The sequence below is a fragment of the Nymphalis io genome, chromosome 15, assembly GCF_905147045.1.
Source record: "Nymphalis io chromosome 15, ilAglIoxx1.1, whole genome shotgun sequence".
Taxonomy (NCBI): Eukaryota; Metazoa; Arthropoda; class Insecta; order Lepidoptera; family Nymphalidae; genus Nymphalis; species Nymphalis io.
In genome coordinates, this window is record NC_065902.1 from 6,730,979 (window position 1) to 6,755,143 (window position 24,165).

Here is a 24,165-nt window from a genome sequence, read left to right on the forward strand (position 1 = left end):
AAGATTATATTTAGTAACCCATTACTTGGTTTTTTAATTTGCTTTATTTTTTCATACTTTAAAACGATTACACGTCAATTTATTGCGTTAATGAAATTGTAGACGTACATACAATACGTCTGTGTAGTTAATAATTATGCGACATCACATGGTTTAGATGGGTGCACAATAAAGGTGAGCAACCTCACTTGTAACAGCGGCATAGCAGACATGTGGGAATGTAAGGCGTAGGATTCATGTGAAGAATATTGATGACTTTCTCTTATTAAGTTATAGTTATGATTACGATATCGGCATGCGATTAAATTTAATTGTTTTATGGTTTATTAGAATCATTTGCTGGTAATATATGCGGTTATATCTTGTAACGTTTCACGTAGTACTGCAATAGCAATATAATATAGCAATGATGTAATGATTAATATTGATATATTATACATCCCGAGGTATCTGTTTTTTTTAGATTATTCATTCTTCTTTTATGCAGTTTGTCATATTCGTTGATTTTTATGATTACTGCTACTGACGATTCCGAGAAAAACCCGGAGATACATATAAATGAATTTTCATGGAGTTATTTTGTGTTTATAATTCATTACGAAAACATCGTAAGGAAATCTGCGTGTGGCGGATTAAAATCGTGAGCTAGTTTTAAATTTTTTAAAAATATTTGTAAACTAATCATATCTGTTAATTCTATTTTATTAAATTGTACTTAATGTTCTACAATAAAAATATTAATATTTCATTATATTTTTTGTTACTTTAAATAAAAAAAATTAATATTTTTTTTAATTGTTAAATTTCTAAAATATTTTTATTATAAAGAATTCTAAATTTTATAAAACACTTACTTAGATAGGTTAAACCGAATTATGACTGAATATAGTAGAAAATTTCCACACATGTATTTTCTACTAAAATTTAAACAGACTCATTTATAGGTAGTTTGAATTCACAAGCCTAAAATGTCTCATATTGCTTTTGAGTTTAAATTGTAGTTTATTTGATATTTAAATCGTAAATGCTTTTAAAGAGTGTGTATCGAAGAGATAAGATAGAACTTATGTCCTAAACTTGGATTGTTGTTTCAAGATTGTTGTCTAAGTTAATCTCGTTAAAAACAAACGTAATTGGATGTAAGATGGTATAGTTCCGACAACTTTAACAAGAATTTGTATTTTATAGACGTGAAAAAGTTGAAAACAGTTCGTTTCGATCTGTGTTGTGGACTTTGTGAAATCGTCGAGCTTACATTTGTTTTAGATATATAACAGTACATTTTATACACGGACAGAATATGTAAGCCGTTACATTTATATTTTTGGTATATAATTTAAATAAAACATTTTCAATGACTGTCAGCATTAAAAAAAAAACGTTTTGATTATATAAAAAGTTTAAACAAATCAAATTTATTATAATCATTAAAGAAATTAAGCAAAGTAATTAAATAAAAATAAATTACTGTATTATTACTAATTACTAAACAATGGTTTTGTTTTTAATTTTATATTAAAGATTAATTGTGAATGTATAAATGTCCCACTGCTGGGCTCACCAAAACTTTGAAGCTTATTCCACCACGCTGCTCTTATGTAACTTGGTAAATGCACTTATGGCAAACTTCCACCCGACACATGCAGGATTCCTCACGATTTTCCTTAACACTGTTGACCGCTAAGGACGAGATGATTTGCATTCAGCATTTGCCCAAGGTTGAACTCAGTCTTCGTTTAAGATTCACATATTCAACATCTCATTTCGCTTAGTCCGTGCGGATATAATTCAATTTAAACGATAATTGAAAAGTAAAAGTCTATCGTGTCTATATAAAACCGGTGATATGCTAAGAATTTATATTTGCATCGGAAGGAAAGCATAATAAATGCGCTGAACGGTTTCCTTGTGAACTCCATTGCTATTAATTGTAGCATGCACTTTGCATACACTTTCTATGTCGGAACTATTTTCTCGCTAATAAATAATTTGTATTAGATTATAATGATCAAGCTTCTACTCGCATAATTTTTTTCATGAATCCATTGTGTTTTTATTTATTTATATAGGTAAACAAACTGCTAAACTGCTTGATAGTAAGTGGCTTGACTGCCTCGTTGGTCTAGTGGCTTGATGTAAGGCCGCAGACTCGGAGTTCCTGGGTTCAATTTCCAGGTCGGGCCAATAAAAAGTTATTGGGTTTTTCTGTCAGAAAATTCTCAGTAGCATCCCGGAGTCTGGAAGTTGGAAGTGTATACACTCCCGTGTCTCGGAAAGCACGTGAAGCCTATACTCTTTCCGGTCATGTCGGATTGCCATCCCATCCGATTATGAGAGTTAGGGAATAGAGAATGCATCTGTGTTTGCGCACACACTTGTTTAGTATAATATCTTCTACGCAGTTGGCTAATCTCTCTTCAGATTGGCCGCCGTGGCTGAAATGGGTCTGAAGGACATTATTATCATTAGTAAGTGGTCACTACTACTAATGCGCCACCAATCTTTGAAACTACGTTGTTATCTCTTGTGCCTGTAATTATCTTGGCTTACTCATCCTTTAAACTGGAATACAAAAATACTAAGTGATGCTGTTTAGCGATGCAATAAGCAATGGGCAAGTGGTAGTAACCTAGACGGGCTTGTACAAAACACTATCTCCAAGTACACTTACATAAAGGGAAAAGGAATTCAACTTACATCGTTACACAATACATAATTCATTTTTAATTACTTATATGTGCAAATAAATATGAAAATCCTATAAATGGTAACTTGCGTTTCATTGTTTTTATTTGTTATTAATGTTTTTCAAATAATTAAATAAGGCTGCTTGTTTATGTACAGATTAGTTGTATTAATTTAGTTTGAAATTTTCCATTATATAATTAATAAGGATTATGCAGTGGATTGCAACGTTGTATGTAGACCGTAACGACAAATACGCGTGTGAAATTTATTATCAAGCTTTATTTAGACCAATGAACATTATTATAAAATTTACCTGCCTCGTTGGTCTAGTGGCTAGATATAAGGCCGCTAATCCCGAAGTTCTGGGTTGAAATCCCAAGTCGGGCCAGTAAAAGGTTATTGGGTATTCTGGAAAAGATCTCAGTAACAGCCCGGAGACTCTAAGTTTGAAGTGTGTACACTCTTGAGCTACGGCGGGTTATAACATATTCGATCTATAACATATTCAAGAAATGAATCCCATAAAATGCCGACTACATTGGTGATCAATTTTATGAACGCTGAGAAAAGGATGAATATAATAATATATATGTAAATAATGAATAATAATGATGAATATAAATAAATATAATTCTAAATATTTGTACATATTTAAGATTTCTTGTCTATTCTGTGGAGCGTTGAGGAGTCGTCCGTCTGGAGTCAAACCTTGTGTAGAATCAGACTACGATTAGCATTATGCATCGTCATGGAACTGAACCAATGTGTAAAATTTAAACTCCGTAGGATAAGGGGAAAGTGGTTCTAATTCAGCTTGCAAGATTTTACCTAAACTAACTAACAAACATTGCCTACTAAGTAAAAAAATAGGTTATTATTTATATAGGATTATATTTTAGTTCACCCAATATTCCATAGCCAATATTTTCATTTACAGTCGATTAGGTAAAAAGAAACGTGAAATAAGTATAGCTAATATTACCTTGACTGACTGACTACTCATTAGACATTACATAAGATATACGATTGTTCGTTTTTAAGCAATAATCAATTATACAGATAACCATATCGATGCAAACGCATGATATATAGTGTTACTGTATATTTGTCGTGTACCAAAACAAAAAATAAATAAGAAGTATAGTTGGCCTTCTGGTTGGAACGAAGTTCGCTTCGCTCTATATGAGGCATTAAATTCTAATACATATATTTATTTAAAAGTTATGACAGTAAAGACTTTATTATTAACTATTATGTAAATAACACATACAGCAGACGACACCGTGATAGTTAGTATATCACTCATTCGCCAAGTATCTGAAGTGTAACGTGCGATAAGGAAGGAAGCATGTGAAATTCTTTGTAAAATATTTAAATTTGGAAAGCAGTTGGACAAACAAGCTGGTAAGTGATCTCCACTGCCCATACATATTGGCACCGATGGTTAATAGTTTGATACTCTCATTCAAACATGCGTAGTATTAATATGTTAATACATAACATATTAATCATCTTACTATATGTTTATTTATACTATTAAAATACGAGTATATCCTGCAGGAAACTCAACGACGTCTTCGAAATGACGAGAAATCTTTGGTTGTTATATAATATACAAATGTTTAATAAACTGCATGAATAAGGCTGCAACTATTACATAATTATTATATAAGTAACGATAAAGTAAGGGTTTGACAGCCAATCGCGGTATTTTTTTTAGTTAGAATGATCAGCAACGGATTTCCGTTATATTTTTGCAACCAGAATTGCAAGTGGGTCGCTATGTCCTTTTATTTTGTAATAACAAAACGATACTACGGTTAAATATCAGATATATTTTATTTCAGTATTTTTAAATGCAAACTTTTCGTTCAAGAAACCATCCATAGACTAAACACATATATTTTATTTCTCCATCAAATGGATTGGTGTTTTATATTTTCAAAAACAGAATGAAAATAACGGTTTTATGGTTATCTGACTTCGATTTATGTGTTCAAAAATGGAATATGAACCTTCAGAATATAAAATAGTAATTCCATATTCAAATTTTAATAACAGCGTTATAATGCGAAACTGCATTTAATAACGGGTTCAATATAGCACGGTTCATTTAACGGTACCTATAACGTAATTGTGCTTCCTTCAGTACAGTTAACTTGAATACGCAATATCTATTCAACTCTCAGTAAACCATTGTTCATTGATTTCTATCTCACTTTAGTTGATACAAATGTAGGCTCAACTGTTGATTTTAAATTATATGTATTCTAGATTAGGGAAAGGTTGCGGGAATATTCAAGACATGAGTCTAAGTTTCTTTCGCTACGACCTTGTTTTATTTCATACAAGAATTCAAAGGTGATAATGTATATATTAATTATTTACAATAGATATTTGCATGATGAGTATAGACATTACTTCCTCTTCACTCCATCCCCATTCAATACAAAGTGTATTGAATGCTATTATATATGCTATGCTTGCTATTTTATATGAAAGTTGGTTCTGAGTGAAATGTTGGTTCACTTCACCTTCTTTATGAAAGGAACGGATCACTCGGAAATTTCTTTCTACTTGATCTTTAAAATTTTTATTTTTTAAGATTAAACACATCTGCTCTAAACGTATGAATGAATTTATAGTGTGTCCCAGTGTAATTTGGGATGATGTTCCTTGCATCATTCTAACCATATCCCATACAAATCTCTGCAGGCATTTAAGTTATGGTGGAATATAGAAACTCACAGATATACATACATGAAACCTAAAAACAATACACTCCTATTTTGATAGTCGTGTAAAAGTACTCGAAAGCGAAGCAAATTAGGCATTTATATTAATTATTTTTCGAATTGTCTTTTAATATGCAAATGTGAAACTTCTATTATAAATGGAGATTTTAATTTCGATTTGATTTTTACTTTATTTACTATAATTAAAAAAAAAACGCAAATGTTGTCGAACAAATGTATAAGACGGTAATAATGTAGAGACAGATTCTCGTATTTAAGAAATGTATTGGTTTCTCACGATAAATGGTCGCAAATGTGATCGATATAAAAGTTTGTTGACTGCGAGTTGCGTTTGTTATCCCTGTGCTGTGAGTTCTTACTTTAAATTATAATTTCCTAGTGTGGTCTTTTACAGTAACAGTTATTTTCACTGTTTCTTACGCAAAACTTTCTTATATTTTACGACTAAACATAGTTCTATGTGCCTAACAGTTTATTGTCTCGAAGTTTCTTGTTAGTTCATACTTACGCGACATATGTACATATAAGTATGTGTTTTATTTATTTACTTACGTATGTAATATAAGTTTTACTCAGTTTTCTTTCAAAGCCACGTAAGATAAGTTTTTTTGTAGTATAAGAGGTTATACTTAAACTTCTGCCAATATTTTGTTCAATAAACAAGAAAAGATAATAAAACAAAATTATATTTATTAATTTTAACCTAAATAACACTTGTATAATGCAATAATTTATTTTTATAAACACTAGTAAATTTATGATTTGATTACATAATCTATTTCCCCCCAGAAACATGCAAACTCAACTCGTAAATGTTATTTGTATTCCTAAGGCGTAAGACAAGTACAGTGTTTCTGCCAATCACCATTCACAACCAGACAATGCACATTATATAGTTACATTACGGAATGACTGTGCAAATTGCAATTTATCGGAGCTGCCTTAGTAAGTTACAGCGCTTATGATAGACATCGGTAAATAAAATTTTATAAATCAACATAAAATTTATCCAAGTAAGCATTTACCTTAACCTTGCCTTTAACATAAAATAACGAGATTCGATTACATGATACGTACTGATTTGGAATGTAGGTTCTACACAAAAAAAGGATTATAACAAAGTGTAAAAATAAAGAAACTTTATAGAGGTCGTGTCAATTTTAAAAATATTGATTCATTTTTTTTAATCTACATTTATGTAAAGACTTATGCAGAACACATATCAGCTACAACGCATGCTGCGTTGTGTGATGTGATGATAAATGATCTTTAAGAAATTGAACTACAAAACTTTATTTATTATTTTGAGTAAATCATAATTTGATAGATGAATAAGAATGCCTACTTAATAATATTAAGTAAAATAATCATAATAAAAGTACTCAGTAACGTTAATTTGTGTTTTTAATACATATGTAAATCTTCTACTTCACAAATTGTTTAATAATGCTAGAATTTCAATCTATATTACGTTATTTTATCAAAGTCATAGAAGTTATCGATAGAAATCTCAATTAGGTATATAAATAGATAAATATAGAGTTAATAAAACATACAATTTTTTTACAAAAAAAAACAGGTAAATCTGATTGGATAAAAGGATATTAAGAAAATAATTTAAATTTAAAAACATAATATTGTATTAAAACAATATACATATGATGATGGAATTTGTATTGCTTGAAACAAAAAAAAATAAAAAAAAAACACTAAAACAAATTTTCTTTCTAATTATAATGATATATTAATTTGATTAAATAAAACGTGTGCATATTAAAATGTATTAAAATATTGAGATAGTTCGAAATAGCTGAAAAATATCTATTTATTTGGAATGATCTATGATTTTGTTCGTGTAGATGACGGCTTGTAGCTATAATTATATACCGATTTATGTGTGATAAAGCTTAAGCTCACCTAATTAGAATTACGTAAAATACAACTATTTTTATGGTGTTATTTTGTTTCTAGGAATAATTTACTACTTTAACTTACGCCACTATGCGTCTGGGGAACAGAATTAATCATGGAAATATATCTACATATAAAGATGCGACTGTTTTACATTTGTATTAATACTTGGAATATATATTTTAAACACAGACAGGTTGTATTCTTGGAATTGTCTACCAGCTTTATGCCGCGACTTGAATAAATAACGCGTAATAAACGCTTAGTCAAAGATGTAGAACCAATTGTCCGAACAGCAGAGCTATACTATAAAAGAACTTACTGCGTGACACTAGTAAAATGTTGAAATATGATTTACAGCGATATAGTATTTGATGAGCGTATTCTTTAAATATTGTAAAAATTAACGTCGATGTTTCATATGACTTTCCCATACTTTGGTTTTGGGTTTATGGTTGGTTCTACAGGACAAATAAAGATTTGCCAGATTTTATATAAAATACCTTTTAACAAATGAATATATTTTATTATTTAGTAATTACTTCTTAACAATTACTTCATTAAATTACAAGTACAATGAAAATTAGGAAAAACTACGAATGCATAGCGTTTTGTTTTGCTAATAAACTTTGATAATTATAGATAAAAGATTTGATATATAATATTTTATAACGAAATAAAAAAATTGATTAACTAGCCGATAAGAATATCTTGTCTATCTTATATTTTAGACGTAAGCTAGGCCTTATTATATCATTATAATCGTGGTATGACGTATCTTCAATCCGACGGCTTATTATTATATGGGCTCTAATGGCATATTACTGAGTGACTAATGTGATGAATTTTAGAATAAAACTTATTAAAATGTCATGTCATTTCATCTCTTTATTTTATGGTTATGTGAAAAATAAGTTAAATAATTTCTGGAGCAGTGTTTGCTCTACTTCTGTTTATTGCGATAATTCTACGACGATGAAGTTTTAAGTGATTGGCAAAACAGTTGACGGGTCAATAGCCCACCGGTGTTGAATTCGATAGTAACTGTGACACATGTCACTTTGGTACGTATAAATGTTGGTATTTAGGTTAATGTTTTTATTCATACCTACAGTTTAATGTGGCTAAAATTTTATTCACGATTCGGTCAAACGGTCACGATTGTAGCAGTAAATTTTGATTTCTACACGCTTAAGAGGTCGGACTTATTATGATGTGATTAGGTTAATTTATAGCTATGTCCGTTTAAGGTTAAACTGCAATTCTATATGCCTAAATGTTGCATGTTTAAGAATCGAGATAGTGGCCTAGTGATAAAACATAAATCTTAACCATAGATTACAGGTTAAAATCCGTATATCAATAAATTTTCATGAGTTTAATTTATGTTAACAATATCGTCCTTGGTAGTAAAGAAAGCGTTGTGAGAAAATTTAAACGTATCAGAGGAAAATCTGACACATGGGTATTTACCAACTTTCATCAAACTATCTCCTCAACAAAACATGAGGGTTTTGTCCAGTAATTGGACATTTCAACGTTGTTACGTTTTTACTTTACTGGTTAAAATATTTAATTTAAATGCAAATGACATGTGTTCTCTTAAATTTCAGGTATTTGAAAATAGGGCTAAAAATATCCTCTATAGCTCTAAAAAACTGTTTTTATTTCGCTTTGTGCAACTTTCAATTAAATTTGAATAATAAAATTGGATGTGAGATTATTAAAATCGATTAAAGAAATACTTTTATAAAGTTAATTTACAAATTAAATGTTGTAAGAGATGATAGTGCGTTTTGATTTACATATTTTAAATAACATCTGATAATCATTAATTACTGATTATATTACGTAAGTTTTAAGTGAGAAAGGTTAAAAGTATCTCAGCTTTTTCCTCAGATCCATATAAGGTGGCGCCGATAACTCATTAGTTGACTATTGTGTGACTATAATGGAAATCTTTCTTCAATCTGCTTGTAAATATCTTCAAGTAAATTTATCAAGCAAAAAGCTCAGTATTAAGTAATTCGGGAAATCGATTATACTACTCACTTTTAATTGTTTCTCTTTTATGATTAGTTACGAAAATCGATAAATTTCAAATCGTTGCGATGTCGTGATGCGTGTAGTTCTACAGATCTTGTAAAATAAAAATAATATATATAATCATTGCTAAGATATTCATTTAAGGCATTGATTAAAAAAATCGAATTATGTCGTTAATCCCTACGCTCTATTGTAGTGTGTTCTGAGAATTTTGAAACTTTTATAGCTGTTACAAAGTTAGTGTAACGGATAATTCACCAGTAATGTTACAACATGTGGCTAGCATTTGCGGTGACCATTCATACACCAATCATTCAGCCGCGAAGTTACATTATTCCGTATTTGTCAAGACTCAACTTTGTAGTTCCCAGCGCATTAGCTACGTCAGACGCTTGCTTAATGGCTCTGGCAATATAAGGCCTATCTTCTATGCAAAAACTTTCATGTAGTTAAATAAAACTATCCTTTTTTTGAATTCATATTCTTATAATTAAATTTCTTACATATGCAGGTATATTTATTTATGTATATACTTAATGAAATTAATAAACTTGTCAAAATCTCCTATCAGATAATTTCCATTCCAACTATGAAATGGCATCGCGATAAAACTATTTTCAATGTAAACAATTTTATATGTATTAGAAATCAGTTGCACTGGTGTGTATTTCTCTAATAAAATGCAATTCCACGCCAATTTTATCAATAGACGACTTGATACAAGCGCTTAACTTGTCTCGGCAATTCTTGATTAATACGTGCGCGTTGTGTACAACTGATAACTTTCTCGGACGTCTGACAACTGGATAACCTTGCTCGATCAAGTAATTTCTAGTTGACTTATTGGGCATGATCCCAGTATTTTCTTTCCTGTGAAACTTAAGTAGGTTACCGAGCATCATTTCTCTTCTATTTGTTGAAATTGCACGTTTTGAAACACGACTAGCGACTCTTTATTAAGGTGCGGTTTAATAAACTTGACTAGTATGGTCACTTCACTAATGTTTATTTATTTATTTATTTAATAGGAACACTAACAATATACATATTAAATGGTGGCATACATAACATCCAAAGAGAAAATATCAACTTCTGATATGTATATCGATTACAAGTGTACACAACATTCACAAAGTATCGCGTCAACATAAAATAAAGTAAAAGATAATAAATATTTACCTATGTTTTCTTCATTAACATAAATACAACAAAAAAAAAAAATACAAAATACATAAAAAAAATAAACAAACAACAGGATCTCAACGCACTATTTTGATGACGGACTCGCTGACAAAAAGTAATCCATAAGCTTTTTTTTTTTAGTAATGAAGCTGTCATGAAAGATGTCAATGCCATGTATAACTTTTGTCAATTCATTATTTCGAGCACATATATGCACTATCGGAGCAAGCTTTCCAAAACGAGTTTTCGTGATAATGTTATCCATATATAAATATAATTTTCGAAAGTTTTAAAATCGAAATATTCTTTATTCCAATAGGATCTTCAGCACAAAAGTGATATTTTTGAAACGTAATTTAAAGCTATTACGAATTGAAACGTTGATTATTTCGAGATAAATCTGAAAAAATCTCAAATGAAATACGTATTCAAATATATAGTATAATACAATTTAAGTGTCCTGTATCGGATTCATCGAACAATCCCTACCGGTTTTTATTTAGTGTAAATTATTTTAATGTTCAACAAGCCTTTTAAATAATGTTTTCAATAATTGCTTTAAATTTATTAATAGGCGAAGTTAAGTGTGTATTTTAATGCCATGTATTATATCAATTGAATGAATAAAATTACATTCAGCTTACATCGTTAGTTGGTATAAATATATTAAGTGCAATAATTTATAGTGACAGTGCAATCCTCAATAAATAACCGAGTGTTATTGATAAAAGGACGCTTCAACTGAAAACAGTACATAGTGGAAATTCGATAGTGGATCTTGAGAAGCGAACAAGTACGCGAAGCAGCTGGATAGTCTTCCGACTGTCTCTATTTCTAACATTCGAAGACACTTCCGAAGTTTATTAGAATTACAAATACTATTCTACGTTAAGTTTAAAAAAATATTATTATAGCTGAGCTAATGTTATAACCTTAATTGGTTATTAAGGTTATAGACAAGTTATTTATTTGGAAATTAGTGTCATGTAAGATTTTAGTGCGAGGCTATTTAACAATATGTATAAATGAATATTTCTTTGTATATTCCGTATCCATTTCTATTAGCGTGTGAAGATTTCTGTCAATGAATCAACGTTCTATAGATGGCTGAGATGCAATAGATTTTTTTTTAACAAAAAAATTTGGAGGGGGGAAATGCACTCAATAATAATTTAGGGTTTTAATTGGTTATATAATTATTTTAACTGAGTTAAGCTATATATGTGCATATAAAAAAATTGTATATATTAATATAATATATCAATATACTAATATATTATAAACATTATTATATATTAGTTGCAGATAATCCGACGTTCTTATTTATTTATACTGGGATAATTTTATGCTCGTAAAGGGCAGATCGATTCTCGTCCAAATTACAGGTGGTTGGAAATATATGCATTGAACAAGCTGAATCAATTTTGTTTGACATTGCAATTTATTTTTACTGATAATGTTTAAATATATCATATATTTTTATGTCTATTTACTTGCCCAAAAACTATTATTTAATTTTTTTTTAAAGTAATGCCTAAAATGTTTTAGTTGAAGTGTACGTACGGGATACATTTTAAGGTTACTTTTTTATTTCACTTTTATCAAATAATGTGAATTCTTATCGAAATAAATACTTTTATGAAATAAGTTTTATTTTAAAAAACCTTTGAATATAAAATATAAAAAATATAAATGTTAATTTGTATTAAAATTGGGTAATATTTGGCCATAGCATTAATATATGATTTTTGTTTAAATCGTATATTAAAACAAACAATTTTCTAATATCATAATTGTCGCCATGTTTTATTTTTAAAACTTATGTTATAGAAGAGTTCTAAGTGAACTTTAACTCTTGAATACTAATTTAATATTGTGAGCTTGCTCATATTTTTATCTTGATCTTAAGACCAATTCAAACAAGTAATGTTTTAAGAAACTGCTGGTTAATAAATGTATAAACAAAATATAGATGTTAATTAACAGATATTAAAGGCCGAATTTCGACCTTCTGGGTAAAAATGTTTTGATTTACATTAGCTTAAATTAATGAACCAATGAAATAAAAAAGACATATATTAATAATAATTTCAATTATTAATGTAAAATATATATTTGATGTTTCTCTTAGAATAAAATCAACTAAAATTAAAATAAACTATATATATATATATATATATAGCATATAGTAGTTCAAATAAATCAACATTGTCGACTTAAAATTTTTGCACCAGTAATTTTGTCTCGTAAATACTATACTACCTGAATAGTATTTGCAACAGGTCTGAAGGTCGGTTGCGTCGAAGGGAGATTGTGTTGTTCTGTTCCAATAAACAGTATAGCCAATAATATCTTATCAATATTATTGTCATACATTTTAATCATATAGCTAATAATGAGGGATTTTTTTTTTATAAACTGAGAATGGACTCTTCTTTTTTTATGACATAGGTACTTGCAAATTAGACCTAATTTTATATGTTTTTAAATCAAATTATGAGTTTATTGTCTACCGCATATTTTCCATTTATTAACCGTTTCAAATCGAAATATTTGAAACACTAATTTAAGAAAGTAATTTTATATAATAATATTATATTAATTTAAAGATAATTGGATAATAAAACAAGTTGAACATGTTTGCATGAAAATTTATATGTCGAGACGAAAAGCTAGACATAGAATGATGGTTAGATTCTCAGGAAACTTATCGCGTGTTTCATCTCAACACAGCAGATGTCGCTAGAAAGCCTGTGACATTGTGATCCATCAGATAGGAAGGCGAATCACATTAATTGTAATTTGTCTGGAAACCCACGTACAAATATACAAGAAAATTTAATATTTATTCGATTTGCTTAAATGCATTTATAGATTTTATAAGATTGTTTAAGTAAAACAGCGCTTACAAAAGTAATGTGTTGAAATCTGATGTTTAAATTACCTAAAATAAAAAATAAAATCATTGTCTATTAAATACAATTTTTTGAACGTTTAATAAAATATTTTATTATTGACGGTTTATTTATTATTATCTATGATTTGATTGGTATTGATGGACAGGCAACGGGGTGATAATAGTTCTGAGCTATGTAAAACATATTTTAGGATTAATTCTATCAAATGTATAAAAATTATTGTTGGTATATCTGGATAGTCGACATCGTTTGACCGATCATTATGAAACTTTTTACAAATATGTATTTATTAATGGGATAAGTTATTATAACTCGCCGCTAGAAAGCGCTACAGCACATCAGCTTATATATCTTTTAACCGATTGCCAATACAATTGATTTATATACACAGTCAAGACAACGCCTATAACGAGTTTTGCTAATTACATAAAAAAATCAGACAATGCCAAAAAAACTGACGGTTTCATTTCCCAGAAAAGGATATCGAAAAATTATTATCTACAGAAAATTCAGTACTGCTTAACTGCTTACAAAGTAAACCTTAAAGGGCTTGCTTTACTCCTATCGACTGCTATGAATGAAACTCACTTCGAATACTTTCGCGTGGGTCGCAAGACCAGTCGTTACAAACATCTCATTAATATATCTCTTCCTTAATACTGTTCAGTTAAACGAGAGACCATTTGTAAAATCTAATTTCGCAATATTCTATAAAGCTATGCCCATTAATTGTTACTCGCCTGGTCATACGTTTCACATTATCCGTAGAGATTATTGTGACATATTTTAAAACATTTTTTATATGAAAACTTTGATAGTATATTTTGTTATTATTAATTAATTTAATTAAGTAGTGTATTTGCGTTAAATAAATATTTTGTTGTGCTTCAATTCAATTTAAATCATTATTTTTACGTTAACATTCCTCACTTATTCGCAATGTAGCAATTTGATTTGCTTCTTAAATGGAGACAATTTTTTTCTCTTCTAAAGATAATTGATTTTTCTGTCAAGAAATAGTTAGTTGCAGTTCGAAGTTTCAAAGTTGGCAATGTTAACACTTCCGTGCCCTGTTAATCCGTTGATTCTTTGGTTGAACTCTCCGCTTGTATCAGATTGCCGTTCCATCGGAATATGAGAGGGAGGGAATAGAGTGTGCACCTATGTGTCTGCACTGAATATATATCTTGAACGGGAATAGTCCGTTCAGAATGGCCGTGATTGAAATCAAAAGGATCAATGTTTAATTCAAAATTTCACGGTCAAGTGAAACGATTTAGTAATCAATAAAATAAGATATTATCAGTAAAGCCTTAATTAAATACACATTTGGTGTATTATTTTGTGAAAATATTTTTTTAAAGCAATTTATATTAAAACCAAATTAAACGAAATTGAAAAAAGTTTTGACTCAAGAACATTTAATCAAACGAACCAACCACAGAGTAAACACAAATAACACGTACATTACACATAAGTGGATCTTATTCAAGTAGCTTTGTCAAAGGAACAGAACTAAGTGGTGTTTCGTGTCCTCCCCCACCGAGCGCTTTATTGCTTAAACCTAAGCTAGACGTTGCTCTTATTTTGTAATGAGATGCTGTACAATATTCAATTAAATCAGTCACGGTGCGGTTACATATTAGATAGTAAATCTTTGTATTGAATTGCGTTTAAATCATTTCACGTAACAAGCGGTTGTTTTGACAGGGGACAATTTGCGCTGGTCAGCCTAAGCAAACATGCGACAGTTTGATTCCCAATGTCTGTTATGATCTAAAAATAATTAGTTTAATAAAATATTTTAACAAACAAACGTTTGTGCCTAAACATTTTTTAATGTTACAATTGAACATTACGTAATGTTTACTAAATTAGTTATAAGCATGGCAATCAAGTTTAATTAAAAACGATTATTACAATCGTCCTTAATATAAATGTGGTCGCAAGCTAACAAGAACAAAGTTATGGCTAAATTAAATTCAATTGCAAGGAATTCACAGATTTGCCTATCTTAAGTACTACCGCATTCAAATCTCGTTGATATCAGACTATTATTCAAATAATAATATATTCTATTTGACATCGAAAATAAATTGCGTGGAGTAATAGACACTGAATATTGTCAACTTCAATCAATTTCAAAATAGAATTAATATTATGATTACAATAATTTAGGCTCAGTCTTAAGTTTAATGTTATGTTTATCAATATAATTCTGAAGGCTATTCGGATTAGAAGAAAGTTGTTATACATTAATTAATTTCCTAATAGTTTATAATTCCGCTTATTTACGCAAGTTAAAAGTTATATTTGTTTATTTATAAAGAGCAGGTGAACTGTCAAATATATCCACCTAATGGTGAGTAGACGTTGTCACTTTAAGGAATAATAACCATTTCTTACATCACGAAGTTTGGAAACTAAAAAGTTATTTTTTTTGTATTTGTAAAATCGCTGGCTTACTCTCAAAATCGGAATACAATCACACTAAGTAGCGTGTTTAGCGGTAGAATAAATGACAATTGGGAGGTACCCGACGGACCACAAAGCACTTCCACCAAGTAATGTTTGTTTATATACGATCAGCATCAGGTTTTTATACCATGCGTTTATTTAAATATAAAATTAAGATTGAGTGATCTTAAAGTCAAAACTTTTTTTTAAGATAACTTGAGCTTAAATACTTGTTATAACTTTTTCGTTTTGTATTTAGCATCTGATTTTTATAATAATTCAACCATTTAAGATCAAGTAAACTTACGTTAAAATTAACATATTGCTACCTTATCTTGACATAAGTCAAAGAGAATGTTTACCTTTCATAGTGCACTCTCTAAAAAGCGACATTAATATGTCCAGAATCGATTATTAAGATATCCCTCAGAATTTTATACAAGCGGTCTCGTTTCGATGACTTTGATGCAAGTATGCGCAGACGCACCGCACGTTGACAACCGGTTACTTTTGCTGGGATATGATTGGTTACATTACTTTTACATTAAAAAAATCAGTTAATTAATTGATTTTAAACATAATATGCATTCAAAACCTTTTCAAGGACTGCCTGACACATCAATGCTTAATTTTAATTCGGGTAGTGATCTCGTCCGTTGAAAGTTTAGAAAACTTAAATTAACTCAGTTATTTTTATTCGGTCGTTTTCATAATGTATCAAAAAATTATATTCTTGTCTAAAACCAAAAACATACATAACTTTATTTATTTGTCTTGGTGTGCCAAAAATAAAAATCACTTCGAAAGCATTTATTAGAATAAATTAAAAGAAGACAAAATTTTCCAAATCATTTCTCTCTGTACCAATAAATTACTATAAAGATAACGATACGACAAACTAAACTAACATTACGAAAACGGTTTCTCCAAGTTTCGTTTCTACGTCGTATAATTTAACCTTATCTGCTCATAGGCTCATAAAAATATTAAAATAATTTCAATTCTAATTTAGATCTTTAATAAACAACGTATGTCAACACCAAAAATTGACGCCAAATAAGTTCTCAAAATATATTGGTCTTGTTATCGTATCGTACTCTGATAACGATGTCGTACCTGAAACATGGTCTAATATTAATTATTAATATACACAAAAAAACAAAAGAATCCCACAAATTATTTGGTAACTGATAATCCAATGCAAGCTATAATTATAACAACAATAACAATGAAGGCGTTTTGGCGTATTGTTTAAAAAAAAAACAATTTGTCATAAAATTTCACTTGACCTGCGATGCTTTCTAAATCTCACAGTAACAGGAAAATAGGACTCATTGTTTTACATTAACCTTAAATATGTTAAACTAAACATTTTGTTGGCAATTTTGTATTAATCTCAAACAAACTTGTATTGTATTTCACATGGTAAAAAAATTAATAGTTATTCAAGTTGTATTATATTCATTTTTATTTTTAATATATGAACTAATTGTATTCTGCTAATTATAACTATTTAATTCAGGAAACATTCTATGATTCAAATTAATACGCATAAAAGTAAAAAACACTACAATTTTAATAATATTTATTATTCTTATTTAACCATAAACTGACAATTTCGTGTTAGAAGTGGACGGATAAAACCATTTTCGTATTACTAAGCTTATATTTTATATATTTTAAATAAATAATTATTTTATGAGAACTTATATGTTAGTAAATTAACGTTGTTTATTAGATGAGTAGCAAGAAAATGCTGTGTCTTCTTCTTTTAAATGTCAAATCACTAATGGCAGAAAGAGAGGAAGCAATGCTTTTATAAAGAGACGCTAAGCAACGTTTATAAATAAGGCCGTAAGGCTTTAACCAACTAATTTTTTTTAAACAAATTGTTTTTAAATAATGTTATACTGAAAATGACAAGTTAATGGATATCTATGAAATTCACCACAGTGACAGTCAACTCAGATTCGATATTTAAAATATATTTTATCAAGAAAACGGTTATTTAGGAAAGTTTAGAAACCTCAAGTCTATTTCAACGAGTACTTGGATACTATTGTATTGAATGTAGTTTTGTTTTATTGTTTTTTCGAGTTGAGCGGCAATTATATTGGAATAACGATGTCTGACCGCGAATTCTACGTAATTACTTCATAGGGCAATACCCTCTATTACTTAATTTCAAATCGTTAATAATAGCGTTACTAATAGAGATAAATGTTTTACTTACTTTATTTAAAAATATTTATTTTAAACCATTTTAAATGCTAGATTGTACTATGGTTATAGTCAATAGAGTATGTAATGTAAGATAAATTTAAGATTTTTTGTACCGAATACCGACGAAACCTTTACCATTCTTTGTCGTTTTTTTAAACGTTTTATATAAGCTTGATTAAAGATTAAATCAATAGACCAAATCTAGTAATTCGATTTAGACCTACTTGTACTAATACTATAGTTTACAAGGAAATATAATAAACTCTTAGCTTATGGAAGTAAGTAATGGAACTTTTGAATAGCTACCAATATACTCATAATTTATTATTTTTCACTAAAACTGTCTCGATTTGACGTTTATCCACCAATCATTTGAGCAGCGTGGTGGAAAAAGCTCAAAATGGCAATGGTCTCCTCTCCTCTTGAGGTTCTTCTCCTTTATTCAGCAATAGGATATACCTTTACAATTTTGAATTTATACTTTACTTCTAATAGAATTACTATGATTTGATCGCTATTGGCTTAATACTGATTTTTTTTCTCTTTCTTTTCCAAATCGCATCGTGACGCTTCATTTATCTATGCGATGTTAATAGATGCAATAAACATACCCAACTTTTTTAAATTTAACGCAACTTTCTATTTTACCGTATGATAAAAACTAAAATAAAGGGGATTGTCCATTTCGCGGGCCACCGTGAACTGAATTTTTGAAGAAAACAATTATTATTTGAAAAATAGGTTTTATTAAAACTTGAATGTTTTTAATTTTATGTCTTGATTTTTTTACATATAAAAATCTTTCATTAATAAGACTGAGTTATGTTCCATCTGCTTAATACCTTTAATAATCTGATATATATTTGAAATAACTGTAATATCACTAAAAGTGACGGTAGATACCCATCCCTAGCTAATACTGGTAATGATACAGCGGTGCAATCAATTATTTCTGTATCTTTCTTATCTCTTACTTATATGAAAAAACGATTCCTTCTATCTCTTTCTTATCTGATTTATATGAAAAAAAACAGACAGTAGACAGTAACAGCCTGTAAATGTCCCACTGCTGGGCTAAGGCCTCCTCTCCCTTTTTTTTGAGGAGAAGGTTTGGAGCTTATTCAACAGATAAGCTTTAAAAATTCAACAGATTAGCTTATTAAACAGTTACCTAAATATTCCTTAAATTATTCTTGAAAGTTTGTTTCATTGCATTCATTTATTAATTAGTATATTAAACGAACCACAAATTGTACACGCTAATGAACTTCACAAAGAAAAAAAGGTGTTTATCTAAAATGTAAATTTAAAATGTGTAATCTTTTGAAAAGCTATCGACTGATTGAGAAATTCTCACAGATCGTTGTAATAAAGCAGGCAAAAATAGGTAAATCGAATCCAACTAAGCTCAGTCTGACGCAAGTATTTCGTAACTACTGAAACGGTGAATGCACTTGCGAATATCACAGCTGCCTCGGCACGTCCAAGATCCAACGTTATTAACAGTACAATCACGAATTCTGCCCACGATCCTGTACTTCATCAACGATAAACCTCATTCACTGTAAACATGATGCAGTGATAGGCATTCCTACCTTCCGCTTCAACTCCGACTAAATTTAGTTCGGTTTGATATTTTTAAAGCACTTTCTTACTAATCTTCAGAACATACATGTTTATAAAAGCAATTAATGAAACTCAATGTTTCTACTTCTTGTTCTAAAATATTTTGATAAATATCAAATTTGATAAATATCATATTTGATTTGATATATATCCAAATAGTAAACTTCATTCGTATAACAAAATATTGAAATAAATCATTGCGATTTACATTAAAATATCACATATTTTATACTTAAATGCTCACATCCAAGCACTCACTCATATAAAACAAGCAAAACATATGATACATACACATGTGAAGCTGTTTGCCGTTTTACTTTTATTTGAATACCAGTTTTCGATCGTGACTTCGACCCTGTGTGAGTGGGGGGGGGGGGCAGGTGTTAGATACTCTATGTCATTTTCTGTACCCCTGATAACATGTATTCTGAATTTCATGATGATGAAATGAGTAGTTAAAACGTGAAAGCGTAAAAAACTAACGTTCGCATTTATCACTAGCGTTTTGACCGCAGTTTCACCCGCGTAGTTCCAGTTCTAGTAGAAATATGGGGACAAAATGTAGCCTATGTTACTCGCTGATAATGTAGGATTCCAACGGTGCAAGATTTTTTAAAATGAGTTTAGTGGTTTAGGCCGAACAAACAAACAAACTCATTCACATTTGTAATATTAGTTAGAATTTATGATTTTCTTTACTTTGTTTTTGTATTTGTTCATTTTTTAATAAAATACAATAAACTATAAAACTAGAGTAGATTGTTATGGATGTAAACGAAGAAGGCGTTATTGAAATAGAAGTAATAATTCTACACCTATGAGTGTATTCCTCTTTAAGAGTCATTGTCATATTTCTTTGTGTGTTCTAAGAATGTTACTGTGAAAACATCTAAACATTTCTATATGTTCATAAAATGAATGGTGGGATTCGTAACTGATTGGTTTATGTATCAAATAATCATGTTCTGTTAGGTAATATGATTCAATTCAGAGCAATAACGGAAGTATTTTATATTTTATCAACTACTTTAATGATGTCAGAGCAAACATATGAACGGGATATAAACCGTCCGGGAAACCGGTTTGTAAATCACTTTTTATTAAACCAAGATTTGCTTCCTCGAATATATTTACCATTGAACCGTATGGACGTGTTACTGAAGAATCGTCTTCGTCATATTCTATTTCTTCTGACGAAGATATGTTCTCTTTTACCACTATAACGCCGTTTCTTGCTAAACTCTTACTACATCTCTCTAAAAAGTTAATTAAATCATAATCGCTCAAATGCCCTAAGACCCACTGGCACCAGATGACGTCATATTGTTTTTGTGGTTTGAAATGATGAAGCCCAATTTGGTATAGTGTACCCAATTTAGTATTGTGTTCACCGATCAATTGTTTGGCGGTGTTAATGAACTTTTCGTCTTGTTCGACTAAATCGACTTTCAAGAAATAAGGCATTAAAAGGCTTCTGCTCACTCTTCCGATACCAGCTCCGCAATCCAAGGCCAGTTTTCTATTCGGTGGATTAATTAGAGATAGTATGTTATTTAAAAATACTTTAGAGCCGTTGATGTCAATGTCCGAAATATGTCCATAGCCACCGAGTACTCCGTCTATTGTTGCCGGTACATTAGCCCAGTATTTCGCGGCTTTCTTATAAAATTTACTATCGTCGTTGTATAAATTGGATTGCATAATGACGTAGCTTTACGCCTAATATTTGACACTGAAGTTTTTTTCTATGTCAGTGCAATGTTTACGACCAGTAGGTATCACTATCTAAACTAACCTACATTTTAATTCATTTACTACGGTTTTACATTACATTCTCTAATAATATCAGGTCTTTTAAAACGTCTCATACCAGAGAGATATTTGAGCAATTTGTAGATTATGTTACTTATTCAATAGATTATAGAGAAGGAGTAATATAAAGGAATGAACGAAGGATTGTAAACGAAATAATGTAGGGCTCGTGGAAAAACTTGCATCACAAGCTTGTCCAAAAAAAAAAAACAACTGTTTTTGTTAGAACAAATTATATATTATATACTAGTTAGTGTTTTATTTTACACATTTAAATATTTGTATAAAATATTAAAGATTAATGAATAATATCAATAACTACACTGGTATATTTACCTGTGCTTATGTACCTGTAATGTTGTGTGTAAATCTAATCTATGTATAAGTGAGTAAAGAAAAAACAGTTCAGTATCTTCTTTCTTCTGCATGTCAATCGAATATATTTCTTTTGTTTGATAGCTACGACTTTAATGTTGTTAATACAAAATAATACGAAACATACAAATTAATATATATTATATGTTTTCCAATAATTTTCAACAACGCTTTTGGGAGAATTCCGACCACTGAGCTAACACTGGAATATAAAAATTGATATTGGTATATTTATCTGTCTGGAATTATTATACATATAGGCATATATTTTGCTATGGGAAAGGCTTTATACTATGCATCGAGATGACATTAGTTAGAATACATGAATCGAAGTTAACGATTGTGGGTTCAAACCCAGACTACCACCACTGAATTTTTCATGAGCTTATATCGTATTTATAATTCATATCTTACTCGGTGGTAAAGGAAAACATCGTATGCAATATGCATGTGTCGGATGAAAATCTGCGCCAGCTTGTGCGTGGTTAAATAAACTCCAAGCCTCAAAAGTAAAGGAGGTCTTAGCTCGCTAGTGTGATTATGTGTAATTTTTTTTAAATATATTTAATCGATTATTATTTGATTATATTTATTTGATTTATTTAATTGTTACAGGCACTTATAACAGCGGTAAACGAGACGACTGAAGAAGACATCCGCGATGCTCTGAAGACGCAGACGGAGAACCAGTTGGCTTTGGTGCCAAGGGGACCCACTGTCGTAAAGGACACCGTTGCCTTTAATACGACCATCACTACTGATGACACGGTAAACAAATTTCATTAAAAACAAAAGAAATAGTCGTATACTTATATCCCTAATTGCTTTTGGCAAGCAATTATTTTACAGGTAGCATCACTTACAATGTATGTTAATTTGAATCCACGACTATCGAAACAATTAAATAAATAAATAATATCCAGGGACATTATTCCCACACGGCCATCAGATACCAAATTAAGCAGAGCTTGTAATATGGAAACCAGACAACTGATATCCTACATATACTACTTTTCTTTTGCAAAAACATACTTATATAGATAATTACACCCAGACTCAGGACAAACAGACATGTTCATGCACACAAATGTCTGTCCTGGGTGGGAATCGAACCCACAAGTATTTACCAACCACGTCAACCGACCCGGTAAATTCAACAAAAGTTTAATTTAAAATTGTATAACATCCTAATGTGCCAAGTATGAAAAAACGAATAATAAAGCAATAATTGCTATATATTAGTAAAGCAAGTGTACAAAGTGGTTTCCACTTATATACGCATTTGAATATTATGTGAGATTATTTTAAAACAGTTTATATAATATCTGTTTTAAAATGCGAAAGTTTTGTTTATATAGAAATTAAGTAATTATTTTTGATTGTAAAATAGACATTTTAACAATTATGTTCCAAATAAATTTATTTGAATAACAGGAAAGTGGAGTAGCACATCGAATTAAAATTTGGCAGCGGTTTCTGTTTTAGTAATAAAGTAACGGTACATTGTTTGAACATATTATAATTATTATTTTATACAGGAATTTGGTTACTCAAATTAGAGTCACATAAATTATTTGATACGTTTTTATTAAATATAATATAATTTGTATTACAAAATAAAACTGATTTTCTTATGTATTTAAAGTTTAAATTTTCTGACGTAAAGAGGAGTTTCCGTGTTCTGATTTTTATGCGCTCTTTTTTAAACTTAATATACATAATACATATAATATAATATATGTAACAAGGCAAGTTCAACATAGAAATAATCATATTGCTAATATATGCATATATATTCTTGTAACGTCTGTATGACGTGTCTATTTCAAGTATAATTGTTATATACATAGTGTGTGAGTAATTTTGAAATTCGAACCAAAATAAAAGTTCTAATTCTTTTAGTAACGAATATTTCGATAGATATTCTACCGTTAAATAACGATACTTAGTATTGCTGCGTTCCGTGAGGTGAGTGAGCCAGTGAGTGTAACTAAAGGCACATAATATCTTAGTTCCCAAGGTTGGTGACGCATTGGCGATGTAAGGAATGGTTAAAATTTTTTATATCACCAATGTCTATAAGCGATAACCAAATACCATCAGGTCGCCCGTTTGCCCGTCTGCTAGTAACATAAAAAAACTCGATGAAATTTGAAAAATTGACATTTAGA

At 29.7% G+C, this 24,165-nt stretch overlaps 2 protein-coding genes across 3 annotated transcripts in view; one reads left to right on the top strand and one right to left on the bottom strand.

Annotated features, from left to right (window-relative positions):
* Positions 1 to 24,165, top strand: part of LOC126773733 (serine/arginine repetitive matrix protein 2) — a 119,219-nt gene that overhangs the window by 80,362 nt on the left and 14,692 nt on the right. For both annotated transcript variants that reach the window (XM_050494842.1, XM_050494841.1), the window contains one exon: positions 22,610 to 22,762. In XM_050494842.1, coding sequence (XP_050350799.1) covers positions 22,610 to 22,762 — 153 coding nt within the window. The remainder of the gene's footprint in view (positions 1 to 22,609; positions 22,763 to 24,165) is intronic.
* Positions 20,831 to 21,508, bottom strand: LOC126773715 (N-terminal Xaa-Pro-Lys N-methyltransferase 1-like). Its single transcript, XM_050494808.1, has one exon. It carries the CDS (start codon positions 21,506 to 21,508, stop codon positions 20,831 to 20,833), a length of 678 nt encoding a protein of 225 aa, XP_050350765.1.

What these genes read in the sequence shown, in the direction of transcription:
- LOC126773715 (XM_050494808.1), bottom strand. Translation starts at nt 21,508, where the DNA reads ATGCAATCCAATTTATACAACGACGATAGTAAATTTTATAAGAAAGCC.